General features: G+C 35.9%; 1 protein-coding gene across 3 annotated transcripts in view; it reads left to right on the top strand.

The window, feature by feature from the left end:
* The window catches only part of LOC128855958 (leucine-rich repeat-containing protein 40), a 49,835-nt gene that overhangs the window by 3,814 nt on the left and 28,371 nt on the right, over positions 1–17,650 (top strand). For 2 of the 3 annotated variants that reach the window (XM_054091238.1, XM_054091239.1), the window contains exons 2-3: positions 3,887–3,996; positions 13,405–13,955. In XM_054091238.1, coding sequence (XP_053947213.1) covers positions 3,992–3,996; positions 13,405–13,955 — 556 coding nt within the window. In that variant the 5' untranslated portion in view covers positions 3,887–3,991. Of the gene's footprint in view, positions 1–3,886; positions 3,997–13,404; positions 13,956–14,417; positions 14,436–17,650 lie in introns of those variants that run through there. The other variant, XM_054091241.1, reaches the window with a different exon arrangement.

Here is a 17,650-nt window from a genome sequence, read left to right as displayed (position 1 = left end):
AACATTTTTGGACTTAATACAATATGAGCTTATTACTTTTATTGCTGCTTGACTATCCACGTATATATTAATTGTTGAGTTCTTTCTTGTTCTAGTGTAGGCTTGCTCCGCGGCTTTCAACACAGCAAAAACTTCGAAAAACTTATATTTGTAGATGAAAGTATTAAATAATAAATAGCTCTGGGAGTAGGTTGTTTAAAAAAATGCTATTCACTATAATTCAGTATAATTTTCATTATAATATTACACTGTATAACAAACAAAAATATTGTAATATACTTTTCCTCTCGCTTAGTCAAGTCAAGTCTCTATTCTGTCCTATCTTCTTCTTTCTGTTGCTTCGCGCTTTTCCTCCTTGACTATCTTTTTTTCAATTTTTTTTACTTTCCAAAGCCTTAAATACGATATAAAATGGTATTTTTAGAGAGTGTTTTAGGAGGTGCCTAATCTCTCGGTGTTTCTTGACTCGCCTTTTTCAAATTTCAATTTCAGTCAAGTAGATGAAACATCATGCAATTAACTCTTAAAATCTGCACTGATGGCCGAAAAACCAATTTTTCGTAGGTTGAAGCTTATGCTTACTACTAATATTAAATTTATTTATTCATATGTCAATCAAAATAGAAATTTAAATGCATGTCGGAGCTTAAGAAAAATACTACATTTTTGCCCCTTTTTCATTTTTGGTATCGCTTTAAATTACTATTTTATTAATTAGTATATTTAGCAATAATAAATTATTTAATCATTTGGTTTTTGAATATCTCTTTTACTAGATAAAAAAAAACTTGATTTAAAGCAATGGAAATCTTTATTCTGGCCTTTACACGCCCCGTTGCTTGTCTGTTTACTCACAAGTGTCAAATGTGATTGACGTACGACGGCATTTGCAACATTTTTTAAATCTTTTGATTAATTTGGCGCCACCTTGCATAAGATTATGTGCAAATAAACTACTTGCAAATCTGTTTTCAACGAGTTATAAGTTATTAAGATCCACTGGGACTCGGCGAAGATATTTTACAGTTTCATTTCATCGTACAGAATTTACCAAAATATTCTGAAAAAATAGGAAAAGAGATAACGTAACAATTTTTTATTTGCATTTGCCTAAAATGTGCAACAAAAATATTTGTCATAAAACTAAGATTTAGGTCTCTTAATACGCCAAAGTTTGAATGCAACGTAATTTCTGGAAATAAGTTAAAATGGAAAATATGTTTAAGGGGTTAGGGGTAGTCAGAGGCCCGAAAAAATTATGATTTGCAATTTTTGTTTGCTATTCAGTTGCTTTATTTAAAAAAAAATAAAAACATATCATTAATACACCATGTTTTGACTTGACTTTAGCATTATATTAATTAATTTTAAAATTTAAAAAAAAAATAATAATAATTGTAAAAGTTATCGCTGTTTGTGTGGAGCCCATTTCTTCAGAAGTCCCTTGCGCTGATCATCACAAGTCCTTGAAGATTGATCTAAAATCAATCGGACAGAAGAAATTAGTTTTATTAATAGATAATCTTGTGCCTGATCGAAGACTTTTTTTTTTTTGTTTTCAAAATTAACAATATTTTCAGATTTTCGAGAAAAACAGCGACAATATTTTATGTTTTTCAAAAGCAGTATAAATTTTAATAAAATCTACCAAGCGATTTTTAAGTCACAGTAATCACCACTTCAAAAATCATAGTTTTGAGAAAAACGCATTTAAAGTTTTGCTATCGATTTATGTAGAGTTATACAAATTATTTAATTACTTACTCTGTGCCATCTATTCCTGGGCCATAGTTCTTCCGCAGTCATAGCAGCTTCAAAAATATCGATTTTCTGTTGCCTATGTAGCATTTTACCATATCGAGTGTCATCGTTAGCCCCCTTATCTGCCACTTTCATACGTGCAGCGTGCAGCTACTTGCCGCTCCGGAGCACCCGAGCGCCCATTGTTAATTATTGAATAAGTCGAAAAGTTTTTGTCGGATTCACTTCAATATTTCTAAGATATTATACTTAAAAAAATGCAAAAAAATTCCATTTTTTTGTAATTCTGACTACCCTTAACCCCTTAAAGATAGATTTGGTTAGAAAAAAATGCCCGTCTAGTGAGGGACTAGAGAGTGAAAATGCTTCACTAAACTATGCCTACTTGTTTTTTTACATACAGCTGCTGGACACATTATGTATTTAAAAACTCAAATAGTTTCCTATGCCGATTTCCGTGAAAACGTGAAAGCGTGAAAACTTTGGTTCTCCATAAAATAAAATTCAAGCCGTCAATGCATATAAATATTTTTTATCCCTTCTACCAGAATCTATTGCCAGCACCTTGTCTGTTTTTGTGTTGTACAGGGCAATTAGATGTATACAGTTGAATATATCATTACATTGTGTCTTCTACATTTTAATGAGCTTTCATTTTGTGCATTAGAAAAATCGAAATGGGAATAATTAAAAATACGGCGCCTCGAAATCAGTCTAAAAGTCATGCTTCCCTGGACTTTTTTGTTCGGAATTTCCAGTAGAATACTCCTGTTGCCGATAAGAATATAGAAAAAGAATTACCCACCCTAATGTGCATGCATTTGTATCAAGTATTATAATTTTAAGAAGAAATTACCTTAAGCAAGAACCTTAAGGGATTTCATTGCATATCTTACTTACGTATATTTATATATATTGGAGAATACATAAGTACACAGTTACTTGCCCAGCTTAAATATTATTCAAGATGACACCAACAGAAAAAGGATAGTACATGTCGTACATTTTTAGATGAAAAAATACCCGGAAACAATTTATGAATTTTTAGTATATTTTTTTTCGATGTAATATCTATAACTTGCACTGCAGTGGAGGCTAATTATTAAAAATGTGTATTAGTTTAGGGAAAAAGAAATTCATTATTTTTGCGCAAATGGTTTAATACTGTGTTATGGTCGTTCCTTAGCTCCTGGGCGATGTTACGACTACTAACAATGTCGGTCAAATTCGATTATTTCTGTGATTTGATCGAAATTTTTTTGACATTAAAAATGCCTGAACGGAATCGCCGTAACCAAAATTGAACGTAATTAGCTGTTGCAGGATCGGCACAGCAAACATCAGTCACAATTTCAGCGGCCTGGCTTGCATTTTCGACTTTATCAAAGAAAAACTGTAAAAAGTACCGAATTTTCTCCATTGTTAACACCCTGTAACTCACAACTGAGTGGAACAAACAAAAAGTGGTTTGATCGATCACTACAGCCATCTATCGAGAAAATAGTGGATTTCTCTTTTCCCAAACTAGTATCTGGAGAGAAATATTTTAAAAACAAAAAGGAGCACAAACTGCGCAAAATATGGTGATAAGTAAAAATTACTCCAAATTCGGCTAATGTATTCCGGGGAAACAGAGTGACAAAGTTTTTAAAAACACTCCCAACTTCACCCTCATTTTTTTTTATGTATTTACTATAAAAATGTATTTCACATAAGAGAAGTATTAAGATAGTTTTTCCAAATGTATTCCAACATTTTTGGAAGTGTGTAGCAACAATGCAATAACCACAAAACGTAGAAATTGCAAAGCAAAGAAATTCTATACCTTCACTTCGCGTTCAACCAGCAGTCTGACGTCTACTACGCAGTCTTACCGACATGACCTTGGCGTCATTCTAAAGTTCTTAGTTGGGCTTAATGTGCGGTGTTGTTTTTTTGTAGAAACACACGTTGTTGTAGCTGTAATTCGACACTAAGTACATAAATATTTGTAATACAAAGGTCTCAAAGTATTCTAACTAATAATTCAGTTATTTTTTCACATTCTCTTTGGTCTTTGCGCTTCGCTGTACTTACATATGTATGTGTGCTTATTTGTGACGCTGTGAACAAACCACTTATCAAGTCAACCACCGCTAAGGGGCACAACAACGCCAATTTCCGTGCGTTAAAGAAAATTTTACCTGGAAGATTCACCAATCACTGCGCAAAAGTAGGCAACAAGAAGGAAATGAGGTGAGTGCGAAGTGGCAAATGATTACAACAAAAGCTATTTTGATGTTATTACTATGTACTATACTGATATATACTATAATATATATTCTATATACAATATAACATATCCTATATACTCATTATACTATTATAAGATTTATCGTAAAATTTATAATTTTTGCAAATAGCGTCATACGTCAATCATATTTGACTCTTATGCCTCAGTTAAACAGCCTAAGTACACAAACAGATAAGCAATCGAGAGCGTGAAGGCCAAAATAAAGATGTCCATCACTCAAATTAATTTTTTTTTATTTATTAAAAAAGTTATTCAAAAACAAAAATGGATGATTAATTTTGTGCCACTTTGTATCAGGTGCTTTTTAAGAGCTTATGAACTTTATTGAAATTATAATACAAAACAGGAATCTTTTTGAAATGATTATTTTTTTATTATAATCTAAAAGATAATTGGGCCGATGATTCCTTCAGCCCATAGGCCGCACCAAACGGTTGTTTTCAATGGATGTCATAGCTATTCTTGAATGGTTTCGGGTTATTCTTGAGCCCAAATACGGCAATTTTGCTTATTGGCATAGCCATTAGGCCAAAAATGGGCCTGATCACCATACACGATAAGTTGGCCTGAGCGCGCGATGAACCCTTTTCAGAGAGCGTCAATTTCCGTATACAATTAAACGATTTGAAAACATTGTTGAGAGGTAAATATTTCCATGAGGAAATGTCAATGAATACTGAAAAAAGTGATGTATTTATATTAGTTTGACGGTAGTCACGCGAGAACTGTCAAAAAACCCTATTGGAAAAAGTACCTCCAATCTAATCACCATTTCCTTATTTATTTATTATTTTTTTTTTTATTCATTAATATCTAACAAATTTCAGAACAGACATTTAAGATTTAAATTCAGAACTATAACACAACTTTGCAAGACTATTCGGCCATCAAATTTTTCGCGCAAAGAGCCATTGTTTCGTTAGCTGTGTGACAAGTGGCACCGTCCTGTTGAAACCACATATCGTTCACATCCCTATCTTCCAATTCGGGCCATAAAAAACTCGTTATCATCTCACGATAGCGAACACTATTCACAGTAACTGCCTGACCGGCCTCATTTTGGAAAAAATACCGCACCAAACAGTCACTCTTTGTGAGTGCATTGGTTTTTCGGCAATCACTCTTGGATTAACATTCGCCCAATTGCGGCAATTCTGCTTATTGACGAATCCACTGAGGTGAAAATGTGCCTCATCACTGAAGATGAAGTGCGCGATATGCATTTTGATTTGAACGGTCGTTTTCATAATAAGCCTGAATAACTGTAATGCGTTGCTCAATTTTGTGTCTTTCCATAGTTCAAATTGACTTAGTCTAAAATTGAAAAATGTCAAATGAAGTGCAGAAAAACACTTGACGTTTAGGTGTGGTTCACATTCAACATCAGCCTTTGAAATTTAACCACCCTTCGTTAAAAAGTATAGTAAAATTAGATTATCAGCATAAAAATAAAAATAAATAATTGGCGCGTACACTTCTGTTAGGTGTTTGGCCGAGCTCCTCCTCCTATCTGTGGTGTGCGTCTTGATGTTGTTCCACAAATGGAGGGACCTACAGTTTCAAGCCGACTCCGAACGGCAGATATTTTTATGAGGAGCTTTTTCATGGCAGAAATACACTCGGAGGTTTGCTATTGCCTGCCGAGGGGCGACCGCTATTAGAAAAATGTTTTTATTAATTTTGCTTTCACCGAGATTCGAACCAACGACCTCTCTGTGAATTCCGAATGGTAATCACGCACCAACCCATTCGGCTACGGCGGCCGCCATCAGCATAAGAAACCATTAAATTGATAAAAATATATACAAGTTACAATTGAATTATAACGAAATTAATAATTATGGAACTAAAATAAGAAATATATAGTATAATAGGTATTATTTTGATTTCTTACATAGAAGGTAATTTTTTAATTGCATTTGAAACACATGTTTGGCCCCAGAAAGGTCCAAATGCAAAAGGGCTGAGAGAAATTTAAGGTCAGACAACGTTCACGAGTGGCGCATTTGCACTATATACATAAAGTCCAACTAAAGTCAACGCGAAAAATCTTGCAATGGCAAAAATTTCTGCAAGGAACATTACACTGTATTTTTTCTAGAAGAACCGGGCAGTCAATTTTGCCATTAATGAGATCAAAGATAAATGATACTGCCTGTCACTTAATTGAAAGAGCCTAATCAAACGACAGCGGTATTCGTATGATGGTTTTGGGTCTGAGAAATTGAGTGAATGTAGTGCGCAACGCACCAAAATTGTTTGATCATCATCTGATAGATCAAGTGAACCGAAGCCAACTGAAGAAGACAATTTCCCCAAGCAATTATGGCGAATGGCTGCCATTTATAAGGGTATTGTAATATCCGTAATTTTAACAAAATTAGTGAAATATTACCAATGACGGATTAATCACAGAGCTCACTTCCTAACCATCTTTAACTGCAATTATGGGTACGACTTTAATTCTTTTCAATTACAAGTTAACGTTACACAATTTTAAGACCTATATTACCAAGCGGTTCTATCCGAATGCGCCTTTTACTGCCTCTATGTCTTTCTCATAAATTAAAAGTCAATGACTCAAAATTCCATGAATACTGAAAAAATAATGTAGAAATTTTGTGTTAACGTAACCAAATAATTATATACTGAACATCCTGTCATAGTGATTTTCCTTGAGTCTTGCAAATAAGAATCTTAGCTGTTTCATATTCTTTCGATGATTTTATGATATGAAGAAAGGCAGCCCCACTTAATGACCTTAATAGCCATATGAGCCGTTTGACTTTTTTGCTGGTGCTAGAATGAAAATTCTATTTAATTTTTTCTTTCAACTACCTTCAATTCAATTTTATAAAGTAGTAATAAGAAAAAAAAATAATAGAACAAAAAACTTAGTTGCGCATTTACATACAAGCAAGATACTAATTACATATACAGCTTTTAAATTTTTAAGTACCTTAATTTATTTTTAACTATCAATAATATGCTGCCAGGAATATTAACAAAGTAAAAAGCTTCAAAAATCCGTACATCCGAAAAAAATTGCAAGTGAAACTTCCTACTACATACATACATGCAGGTATGAAAAATCACTCATACGCCCTAGTGCGCTGACAAAAATAAATACGACGTAACCATAGCACTCGCGCAATCGCTATTGCTTCATTTAAGTTCATTATCGAAGTAACCGAATTGAATTGGAAATACGCACGTACATACATATGAATTTATGTGAATACTCACACTCACACAAAAAAGACTAGGTCAGTGACTCGAACGACAAGCAGCATCTGATATGTGGAGCAAAGCGATGCAATTGATTTGAATTGATGACAATTTACGATAGATTATTGCAGCTAATCGCGCTCAACTATCAATATTTTGTTTACTGGTAATGAATTGATAATTGTAAAAGTGCATTAGGGTTATCTAAAAGTTAGAAAGTGAATAATAAAAGTGAGTAAGTTGCACGGGCCACACAAAAGAAGTGAAATGTATTAAGGTATCTTAAAAGAGATACAATGGCTGAAAGTTCTTTCCCTAGCTTTGAAATATTTTTTCCTTATTCAATAAATAAATTAATGGCAATTCTTATATTATATATAATATACATAATATATTATTCTGCCATGAAAAAGCTCCTCATAAAAAATATCTGCCGTTCGGAGTCGGCTTGAAACTGTAGGTCCCTCCATTTGTGGAACAACATCAAGACGCACGCCACAAATAGAAGAAGGAGCCGGGCCAAACACTCAGAAAGGATGTACGCGCCAATTATATACAATATATATGTACATAATTCGCAATACGCTATGTGCGGGAAGTTTTACGGAAATAGCAGATTGCAAAATATTCATTTAAAAATTTTTAAAAATTGCTATAGACCTATAAAAAAAGATGCGCTGGAGAATATTCACCACTCGAAAAACTAAGTTAATTAAGGTTTGCTCATTAGATGATTGTATGTTATGTCGCCACTGCTTCTCTCCTGCCAGTATATTCACTTTCTGATGGATATGCAGCAGAGTCATTGTTCTGTGTTGCGCTTTCCCGTTTAGCTACTGCGTTTTACATGTGATGAGCTTCAATTTGATATTGTTATCGAAAAATTTGGTATTTTTTAGTATAAGCTTACATAGAATATTTTCACTTACGACCTTTAGTTGTTCTTTTTTCGGCGAACTCAAAAACTCGCCTCGCCCAAAATATGGAATTAACTCATCAAAATTTTTGTACGGTGATTTATTACGATTTTCGTCGAGGATTTTCGATACAGGAGTACATTGATCAACTTATTTCGCCGTTGAAGCATTACACTTAGCCACTAACAAATACTTAAAATGCCTTCTGTGCCGCAATTGATAACGCAAGGACCTCATGTGATATATTCGCGATATAGGAGCATCCTTGGGCTTTAGTAGGAGCAGCAATATTTCAATATTTCAAAAAAAGAACTTGTGTCGATTAGTGAGAAGAAATGTTGAAAGCACGAAATTCAAAGCACGACTATGACATCGCAGCAGGTGACGAATCTTGGATCTATGCACATGAGCCGGCAAGAAAACTGCAATCGAGAGTAGGGGTGTTTCAAAATGAGCTGAATCCTACAAAAGTGGTCTGCGCAAGAAACACCTTGACCTCACCTGTTTTTTTAGAAATTCTGAAAATTTAAAACAGTCAATTCTGAGTGCTACGTAATCATTTTTACGGAAAACCAACCGCTTTAGAGGAATCATCCTTCACCAAACAATGCGAGTTCTCACGTATCGACTCACACAAGAGAGTTTTTGAGCACCCAAAAGATCGAACAAATGGGTCATCCGCCGCACGGCCCTGTGTTGGGAGCTAATGATTTCCTTTTGTTCCCGAATATCAAAAATAAAATTCGAGACTAACTTTTTTCAACGCCTGTAAAAGCTGTTGAAGTCTTTAAACAGCTCGTTTGAAGGTATCCATTTCTGAGTAGCAAAAGTGCTTTGAAAATTGATACAAGCAAATGCAGAACTGGATTGACTTCCAAGAAGAATTTCTTGAAAACAATAAAGCTATTCCATTATTATTCTATTATATATATTTTCTTTATTGGACGGAAAATATTAAAGGCAACCCTCACAAGTGTAAAGGGAAGGCACAAGAACGATTAAAGTTCCTTACTACGAACAAATGAGAACCAACGAAAATTCAACCAAAATTAAAAAATTATTGGGTAGTCACCGGTAAAAAAATTATTTAAAATAATTAAATTTTCCTACTAATGTGCAATAAAAATCACCAATTTTAGTTAAAGTTTATATTTTTTCCAAATTTTCCATCCATATTAGGTTCGCTAGTGTTATATTCCTTAACAGTGAACCCAAAAACCGCCTAAATACCAAGTTTAGAGTACATCTGATATTTTTTTGTAATTGTAAGCCATAAAGATTCGTAAGCAGCGACAAGAAAAATCCTCCTGTAGCGAGTTTCAAGACCTGAAAATTCCCAAATCGTCGGTATCAGTTTGTGAACTTATCAGCCATTTTCTAGAAACCTTATTTTCAAAAATTAGGCCCCTCTTAGCTGTTCAATACACAATTAATTTTATTAGTCAAATACGCCAAACTCAATCCTTCCTAAGTTTTAGATGATTATTGCTTGAAATCTCATATTGTTTATAAAGTTCAGCAGTTAAGCGTTCACAATTAAGAAACCTTCCCACGGAATTTAGAGCACTAATGGATTTATATGTATGTATGCATGGAAGTGGGTAGGATGTAACTCTGTAACATTCCAATTATTGATATTGACAACAAACTTGATGCGCTAACATTTGTCTAGCCGATCAAAGGCTTGCCGACTGCAATGTCACACGTGCAGCACGAGCCACGTGAGCTGTGCACTCAATAATAATAAGATGTGTGTGTATGTATGTATATACATAAGTGGGTATGAAGGCAATAGCAATAATAACTGCAGCACGTGCTCGTGGAACTTAATCAACAGAGTAACATTAATTGTTCGTTATTGCATATTTTTCTAAAATTAGATATGAGGATCAAGCTTTTTTTAAACAATTAACAGATTTGTTTCTTGCGTATTATTTAGCGGATACTATTTAGGATAAATTGACTGGCGAATATATGACAGAAGTCAAAACAATTAAACATTTCAAACCTTACCTTTGAGAAATTTATTTATAGTTCTCAAGTTGATATCACACGATGAGGGAAATACGGAAGGTTTGGCCAGCATCGGGCCTTTAACCGGCTCTTAGCGATTTTGAGCGTATCAGCTGATTTGCTCACGAAAAATCATTGACTCATTCTAAAATACAAACAGAGAAATACCTTTGCGCTTTTAGAAATAGTTAAAAGGGTGGTCCGCTTGTGTAAGTCAATCAACCTTAATTTACTTATCAAGGACCAGTTTCTCAGTGAAAGCTTAACTCTGATTTTCAGATAAATTACAGGGATTCACGGGCATCAACTTCCTGCTAGTTGACTAAATGACAGTCCAGAGTACGAGTATTGTTAACATGCGCGCGGAAGCATTTTGCCGAGAGTAAACCCGAAGGAAGAAAATCAGTAATGGATTTCAAACGGAATAGTGAGATTGCATTAGATTTGGCTGGAAAATTACAACCAGCGATTATTCGTGAGTTCGAGCAATGCAATGAGCTCGTTACAATGATACTGGTAGCATTGCGAAACGTCATGGATGTGGTCATCAAAAGACTGCAACGTCACGTGAAAAGGTTCAAAAAGTGAAGAAGCGACTTGAGCGAAATCCCCGACGAAGTGCCAATCAAATGGTGAAAGAACTGAAAATATCTGACCGTAGCATCCGCCGCATACTGAAAAATAATCTCATAGTTAAGCCTTATAAGACCCAAAAGGCGCATGATCTAACAACAAAGCAACAACAAGTCAGACTTGAGAGAGCGAAGGAGTTGCCTCACCAAATGCGAATCCGATGGATTATTCTCCTTGAGCTCTTTTGGTGTTCAAGGTCCGAACTAAAAGATTCACCAGTCTCGAGGCGCTGAAAAAAGCCATTGTGCGAGTGGTTCACGTTCGGGCAGCTTTCAATTCGAGCAAAAGTAAATTGATTCTTAATTTTGTATTATTTTCACACATTTTTTATTTTGAATTGAATAAAAGTAATTTTCCAAACCAAATGTATGGCCTTTTTAATTGCTTACACTTCGAGTGCCGGACCCTGTAAGTTGAAACGCTCGATTTTCCAAGATTTAATTCAGTTCAAAAATTCAGCACATTTAAACTGAACTTCAGTATAAAGATCAAATATGATTGTAAGTGGAGCCCTAGCAGCATACCAAATATAGGCCTTTAAACTTTTTTAAATATTCTACCACTGGACTTTACAAAATAATAAACTACAGTTTTGTTCCCCTTCGTATGTGAGCAGAATACCAGTGAAGTCATAAAATCCGAGGATTGTTGTTGTTGTTGTTGTAGAAGTATTCTGACTGGTCCTGACTAGTACCAGGTGACCAGACGAGCGCTGGTTATTCAGAACCGGCCGGCCAATTTCTTTAAATGCCGGCAGCAACATTTCCTTGTTCTTGCTTCAAGTGCTTAAGGTTAGCGCGTTGAGGACCTTGTTGTGGTTTTGGACCTGGCTAGCAATTGCGGTTGTATGTGCCAAGAAGGAGAGCAAACATTTGAAGATTAGTAAGGGTGAACGGACACCACCCTGCGGCACTCCTTGCTTTATCCCCCTCTATTTTGAGCTGTGGGGTCGAAAAATGGCACACTATTGCCGACCACACAAGTAGTTCCCGGACCACCTCTTCAGTCTCGGTGAAAGGGTCGACTGTTGGATATCATCTAGTAGCATCGAGTGACTTTTTCATTAAAAAATTTTCCAATTATAGTGAACTGCCATGCCTAATATTTCAAATGTTTTTAATAAAAAATTTTTTTTAGTCTTTCTACTAAAGTATTCACCACACCCAAGAAAATAATATAGAATTAGATGGCTGATGGCTGATGGCTGACGGCTGACGGCTGACGGCTGACCGCTACAGCATTTGTAGGATAAAACCAGAATCACTCTGGTACGTAGGACTCATTATTGGGGAAACCAGTCACTACCCATCGCATACAAGAGTTAGAATTACCCCCTGATATCTATTCTTGATATTTTTGCAGGTTCAAGTCCTGTATTTTCATGGGCCTATCGTAATATATCCTCCATAGTAACACTTAGGGCCAGTTTAACTATATTTCCAATTAAACTAGGTGTATACGCCTAATTTTGAAGGCTCAAACTCAGTTTAAAAACTCACCACAGCTAAGCTAGCGCTGAAAAAAAAACTGGGCCTTAATCGAACACAGACCTAAGCAGGAGCTAGTAAGACAACCACAGCACCTTACTAAATTATTAATATAAAAGGTAATAACAACACATATGAATTTCTATTTAGAAAACATCTGGAAGGGTTTAAAAGCTACCACACTATTTCGCCTTTTACGATTCTAGTCTCCCAACAAATATTCACACAAAAATTTTACACCATCGAAAAAAAAATTTTGTTCTCCTTAATGCCTTGGTTACTGTGGTTAGTTCCATATCGAGGAATGCATCAATTTAGTTATTGAAAAGGTTAGTTAACATTCTCTGCTTTCGCATTTTTTAACAGCACTCTGTTAAATACGCACACATCTTATTTTCCCACCAGATGTCTCGCTAAATGCAATCGCACACGGCGACTTCGGTATAGCAGTTGATTTCTTTCGTGTCATAAGGTAGTTTGAACTGGTTTGAATGTTAAATGTCCTGTTTGTCTGTTGTTGCTTTGTTTGTTTGTTAACATGCTCCTTGAAATTTTGACCCACAAACCAGTTCAAACAACCAAATTCCAAAACTAAAATGCGGGTAAATGTTGTTGTTGCCTTACCAAAGTCACCTTCTATGAATTCGCTTTAGTATTTGCCTAGCTGCACTTCGTAAACATCAGCTGCACAGTCAGCTGTACACTTTTGACATTCCATTTCACCTGCATGTGGCAAAGTAAATAAAGAAATAAACCTTATTAGGCACGTAAGATAAGTCGGCAAATAAAACAAATGTAAAAATAAAATAGATAAAAAACAAAACAACTTAAAGAATCAATAGCGAAGTGTGTGCGGAAGAAGTAAATAATAACAAATCGAAGCAGTCATAAATAAGCTGTGTAAACTAAAGCGTCGCTTTGGGGGGCATTCAACGCGCCTAAGCAGCTTAATTCCGACACATTGCAAGAGAATTCCTACTAATTGATTACTTCTTTATTGTGGTTATTGTTTGTGTGGATTAATTTGAATTTTGTTTTTTTTTTACACAACGCGATATTCACTTACATTCAGCGGCTGTCGTAATTATCCATCGTACTATCGCTGCCTTAGTCAGGGGAACTATTTAAATTTTGAACATCTGAGTGCTGATAACTATCCGTATTATCTGAGCAGCTTCTCTGGAGGCAACAGCAGTAATAGCAATGCCAATAATCCACTTTTCAATTTCGGGACCAACGTAGAGAACGACACCAACGATCTATCCGGCAGCGAAAATCAATTCAACGATTTCTTACAATTACCCCTAACACCTTGGCGTACTTTGGATCAAAATTTAGATATAGAACCTTCAACTAGGAGTTACAGTTCCTCACAATATTTCAACTCAATGAATAACGATAGACGCAATGGTGGCGGTGGAGGCGTTCACGCTACCAATTCGACAGACTCAATTAATAATTCTTCGTCTCGCACACGTCGCGCACGTTCAAGGTTGGGTCAATTGAATCCACTTTTCCATAAAAGGGATAAAGCAGAAGATGAAAATGCATTGCCATCATTACTAGTCAAGCAGGCACGCAAGACAGGCGCAATGCAGCTGAGCGGCAAAGGCTTAACCACAGGTTAGTACACAAACAAGGCAAAAATAAGCAACCCTCTTTCTTTAATTTGTCGTGCAACACTTTGACCATATTTGAAAATCAATATCTCCTGCTTAGGTTAGTCTCTATATGCGTCACGTTGTTTGCAAGGCGGCACTAAACATAAGTGAGTTTTTCGTCGCCAGTTGTGAATTATACATATTTTCCTACAAAGGTCACTTGTCGGTTGCTTTTCTTTTAGTGTGTTAATTTCGAACGATTATAAAACGAATAAGCGGTGTGTTCTTATAGTTGTGTAGAAGCAAATTAAGAAAAATATGTTAAAAATTGATACTTAAGTATTGGTCAACATTTCGCGGAGCAATATAACGAAAATATTGCACCTAATAAGCAAACACACAAAGACATATAAAAAATAAATTGTAGCAGTATAGAATTTGCGGTGCACGCTCAGAAGTGTAAAAATTTGTGTAACAGCGAGTAACAAAAAAACTGTTAAAAGTAAATGCTAAAAATATTTCTTTTAAGTGATTTTGTTCAAAATATTAATTTTAAGTCAATTAGTTTAAAATATAAACGTAAATTAGGCACCCTCCGATATACATATCTAAATTATTTTTACGGGACGCTAACTAAGCATTGAAATTAAAATTAAGCATTAAATGAAAATTGAATTCAAATTATAATAAAACAATAAGTAATAAGTTTATAAGTGCATAAAATTTTTTTTTTATAAATTTTTTTTTTTAATTTGAAAATATTTGTATTTAAGTTAATTAACAAGTGATGAGTTGCTGATGGGCTTGCCAAGAAGTGGTCGACTGAATTTGACTAAGAGGTCTCCCACCCGGTCATCGGCATCCCCATGACTGTTGTTGAAGGGAAATTGAACAAAGCTCAGATCAGATGTGGATGCATGTGGCTTTTCATGTGCTATTTCGAAAACCCTTTGACCCTAGTACAATAGTCTCAGCACGCAGAAAGTTCTGGAGACTTCACACCATTCAATTGCCAAACTTGTAGTCATTAGACGATCGGTACCCACGCAGAAAAGCTGGGTATACCATTTAATTACCATTGCAGAAGCTGTAGAAATCTTCACAGAGAAGGAGACTATTACCTTCTCTGAAAAGTCCGGATTTGACAACCAGACGATTAAGGTCACTGGGGGCTCCTTTCTTCGACAGGCTGGGACAGTGTGCTAACCTAAATCCTATCAACCGTCTCCGTTACATCAACAGCTCTGGTTAGCTGTTCTGCCCGTTGAAGGTGTCAAAATGGCCGCTTTGGTGCTACTTGGGGAGCGTCAGTCTGGTACTTGAATCATTTTACCTACCTACCTACCTAAATAACAAGTAATCTGTCGTATTCAATTGATTTTTAAAGTTTGATGAGGTCCATCATTGTGGTAAATATTTAAATCGTGCGTTGCTTCGACATAATCCCCATATGTTGACTCAAATACCTTATCTGCAGTACACACATCTAAACCAAAGATCGCATTTCAACTCACGACAATCATTTCCATTTTGCCGAAACTACCCGGACTTATATCCAAGCAATTATTTCATCAGCAAAATCATCTGAGCTCTCAAAAGATATAAAGGGTTTTCCAATAACAGGTGTTATCTATCGAGAGATGAGTAACGATTTTTTATGACCGGAATTGGATGGTATTGATCTGGACAACGTTTATTTTGAACAAGACGGCGCTACGTGCCACACAAGCAACGAAACCATTGATCTTTTACGGGAAAAGTTTCCGGACCGTGTCATCTCTCGAAGAGGGGATCACAATTGGCCACCGAGATCGTGTGATTTAACAAATTGTGACTTTTTTCTTTGGGGACACGTGAAAGGGAAAGTCTACGCCAACAGCCCAGGGTCGATTCGTGACCTCAAAGATGAAATTCGTGAGGCTATCGAGGACATAGGGCAGCCACTTTGCATTTCGGTTATGGAAATTTTCATGGAAAGGATATTGTCCTGTAAGCGTGGTTTTGGTAATCAGTTGCCTGATGTTATTTTCCACTTTTAACGGCATACCTTCTTTATAATGAAATAAACATCCGAACATTTGTATTAAAAAATAGCATTTTTCTTTGAATATCACAAATAACACCTCTTATTGGAAAACCCTTTATTTGGACCAGTTCGAACCTTTCAAATAGGTGTTGCTCATTTCATTGTTCCTTTCTGGTTTCAAGGAAAAGGTTGCATTTCGCAATGAAAGCTAAAAAAGATGGTTTAGAGCATCGGTAGTATGACAACAATAACGGCAAATAATTTTTCAAAAAATGTGCGAAAACATGAGAGGAGTTTCGCTCGCAGTTGCTAGTAGCCGAATGAGTTTGTGCGTGACTACCATTCGGTAGGGATAAGGTGCAGCATTAAAAACCAAATTATGGAAAAGGTTTTGTTTAATAGTAGACAATGGCAAAAACCTCCGAATGTATTTCTGTCACAAATAAATTCCCATAAACAACTGTTCGGAGGTGACACAAAGCTGGCACAAAGAATTTAAACGTGGTCGTACAAGCCTTGAAGGCGATTCACGTCAAGTACGTCCAAAAACAGCAACAACACCAGAAATCGTAGGAAAAATGCAAGATATCGTATTAGAAAATAGTCGAGTGACTGAAAGAGCTTTGGGGGAAGCCAGAGGCATCTCTTTGAGCAGTAATACTTTGACTAAAATATTGCGTTTCAGAAATCTGTGTGCGCAATGGTTCCCGCATTCGCTAACAATGGAATAAAAACACATTCGAATGCGACTTTCTCAGAAATATTTATAGTGTTTACGAAAGGGTAAAGTGGATTTTGTGCATCGATTCATCACTAAGAATGAGACCTGGACCTATCACCATGATCCTAAATCAAAATAACAACCTAAGGAGCGGTGTGAACCTGGTTCTTCGGCTCCGAAACGTGAGCGTGACCATAAATCGGGCCAATGGGGGTTAGCATCAGTTTTTTGGGACGCGAGAGGAATTATGTTTGGGGATTACTTGCGAACAGCTTAGACCAGCTGAAGGAAAGAATTCGTGAAAAAATACCCAGTTTTTTAAAGAAAACAATTATTTTCCACTAGGACATTGCACCGTGTCACAAGAGTATTTTAACAATGGCTTAAATCCCTGTTTTGAAGTTCGACTTATTGGAGCATCCACCGTATTTATCATATTTCGTTCCTAGCGACTTCCGTCTGTTTCCAAACCTAAAAAGCCGTTAATCCCAAAACCCGTTTAAAAGTTAAAATTGATAACAAAAACTTTAGCACCAGCACGTTACGCACAAGGTCTACTCAGATCTTTGCTGGTCAGTAACCATCCTCTCCGCAAGCACAACTACTCTTCTATCAAACCCTTCCCAATTATTGTAATATACAACGAATAATCTACGCTCTCATTTTTACTTTGCCGCATACATTCATATGAGAAACCAGTTTCTACCAGCTTTTCCGTACTTCACGTCCAAATTATATTACTTTATACGCTGCAGTATGCAATGGGTTCTTCTGCACAAATTAATGTAAACTTGCCACCTAAAATTCACGAATGGCATTCCACCATTTTTTACTGCTATACCTGTCTTCGATGGAATAGTTGCCCGCAATACGATGGAGCGCTTCGAAGGTAATTGTGTCAACGGTTATACTGTCTAGCTCATCCGCTTACAACAGCAACTCACCAAATCGGGTAATCAAGTGGCATACA

The sequence above is a fragment of the Anastrepha ludens genome, chromosome 2 (assembly GCF_028408465.1).
Source record: "Anastrepha ludens isolate Willacy chromosome 2, idAnaLude1.1, whole genome shotgun sequence".
Lineage (NCBI taxonomy): Eukaryota > Metazoa > Arthropoda > Insecta > Diptera > Tephritidae > Anastrepha > Anastrepha ludens.
Note: the sequence above shows the minus strand (reverse complement) of the source record. Positions and strands in the feature narration are given on the sequence as shown.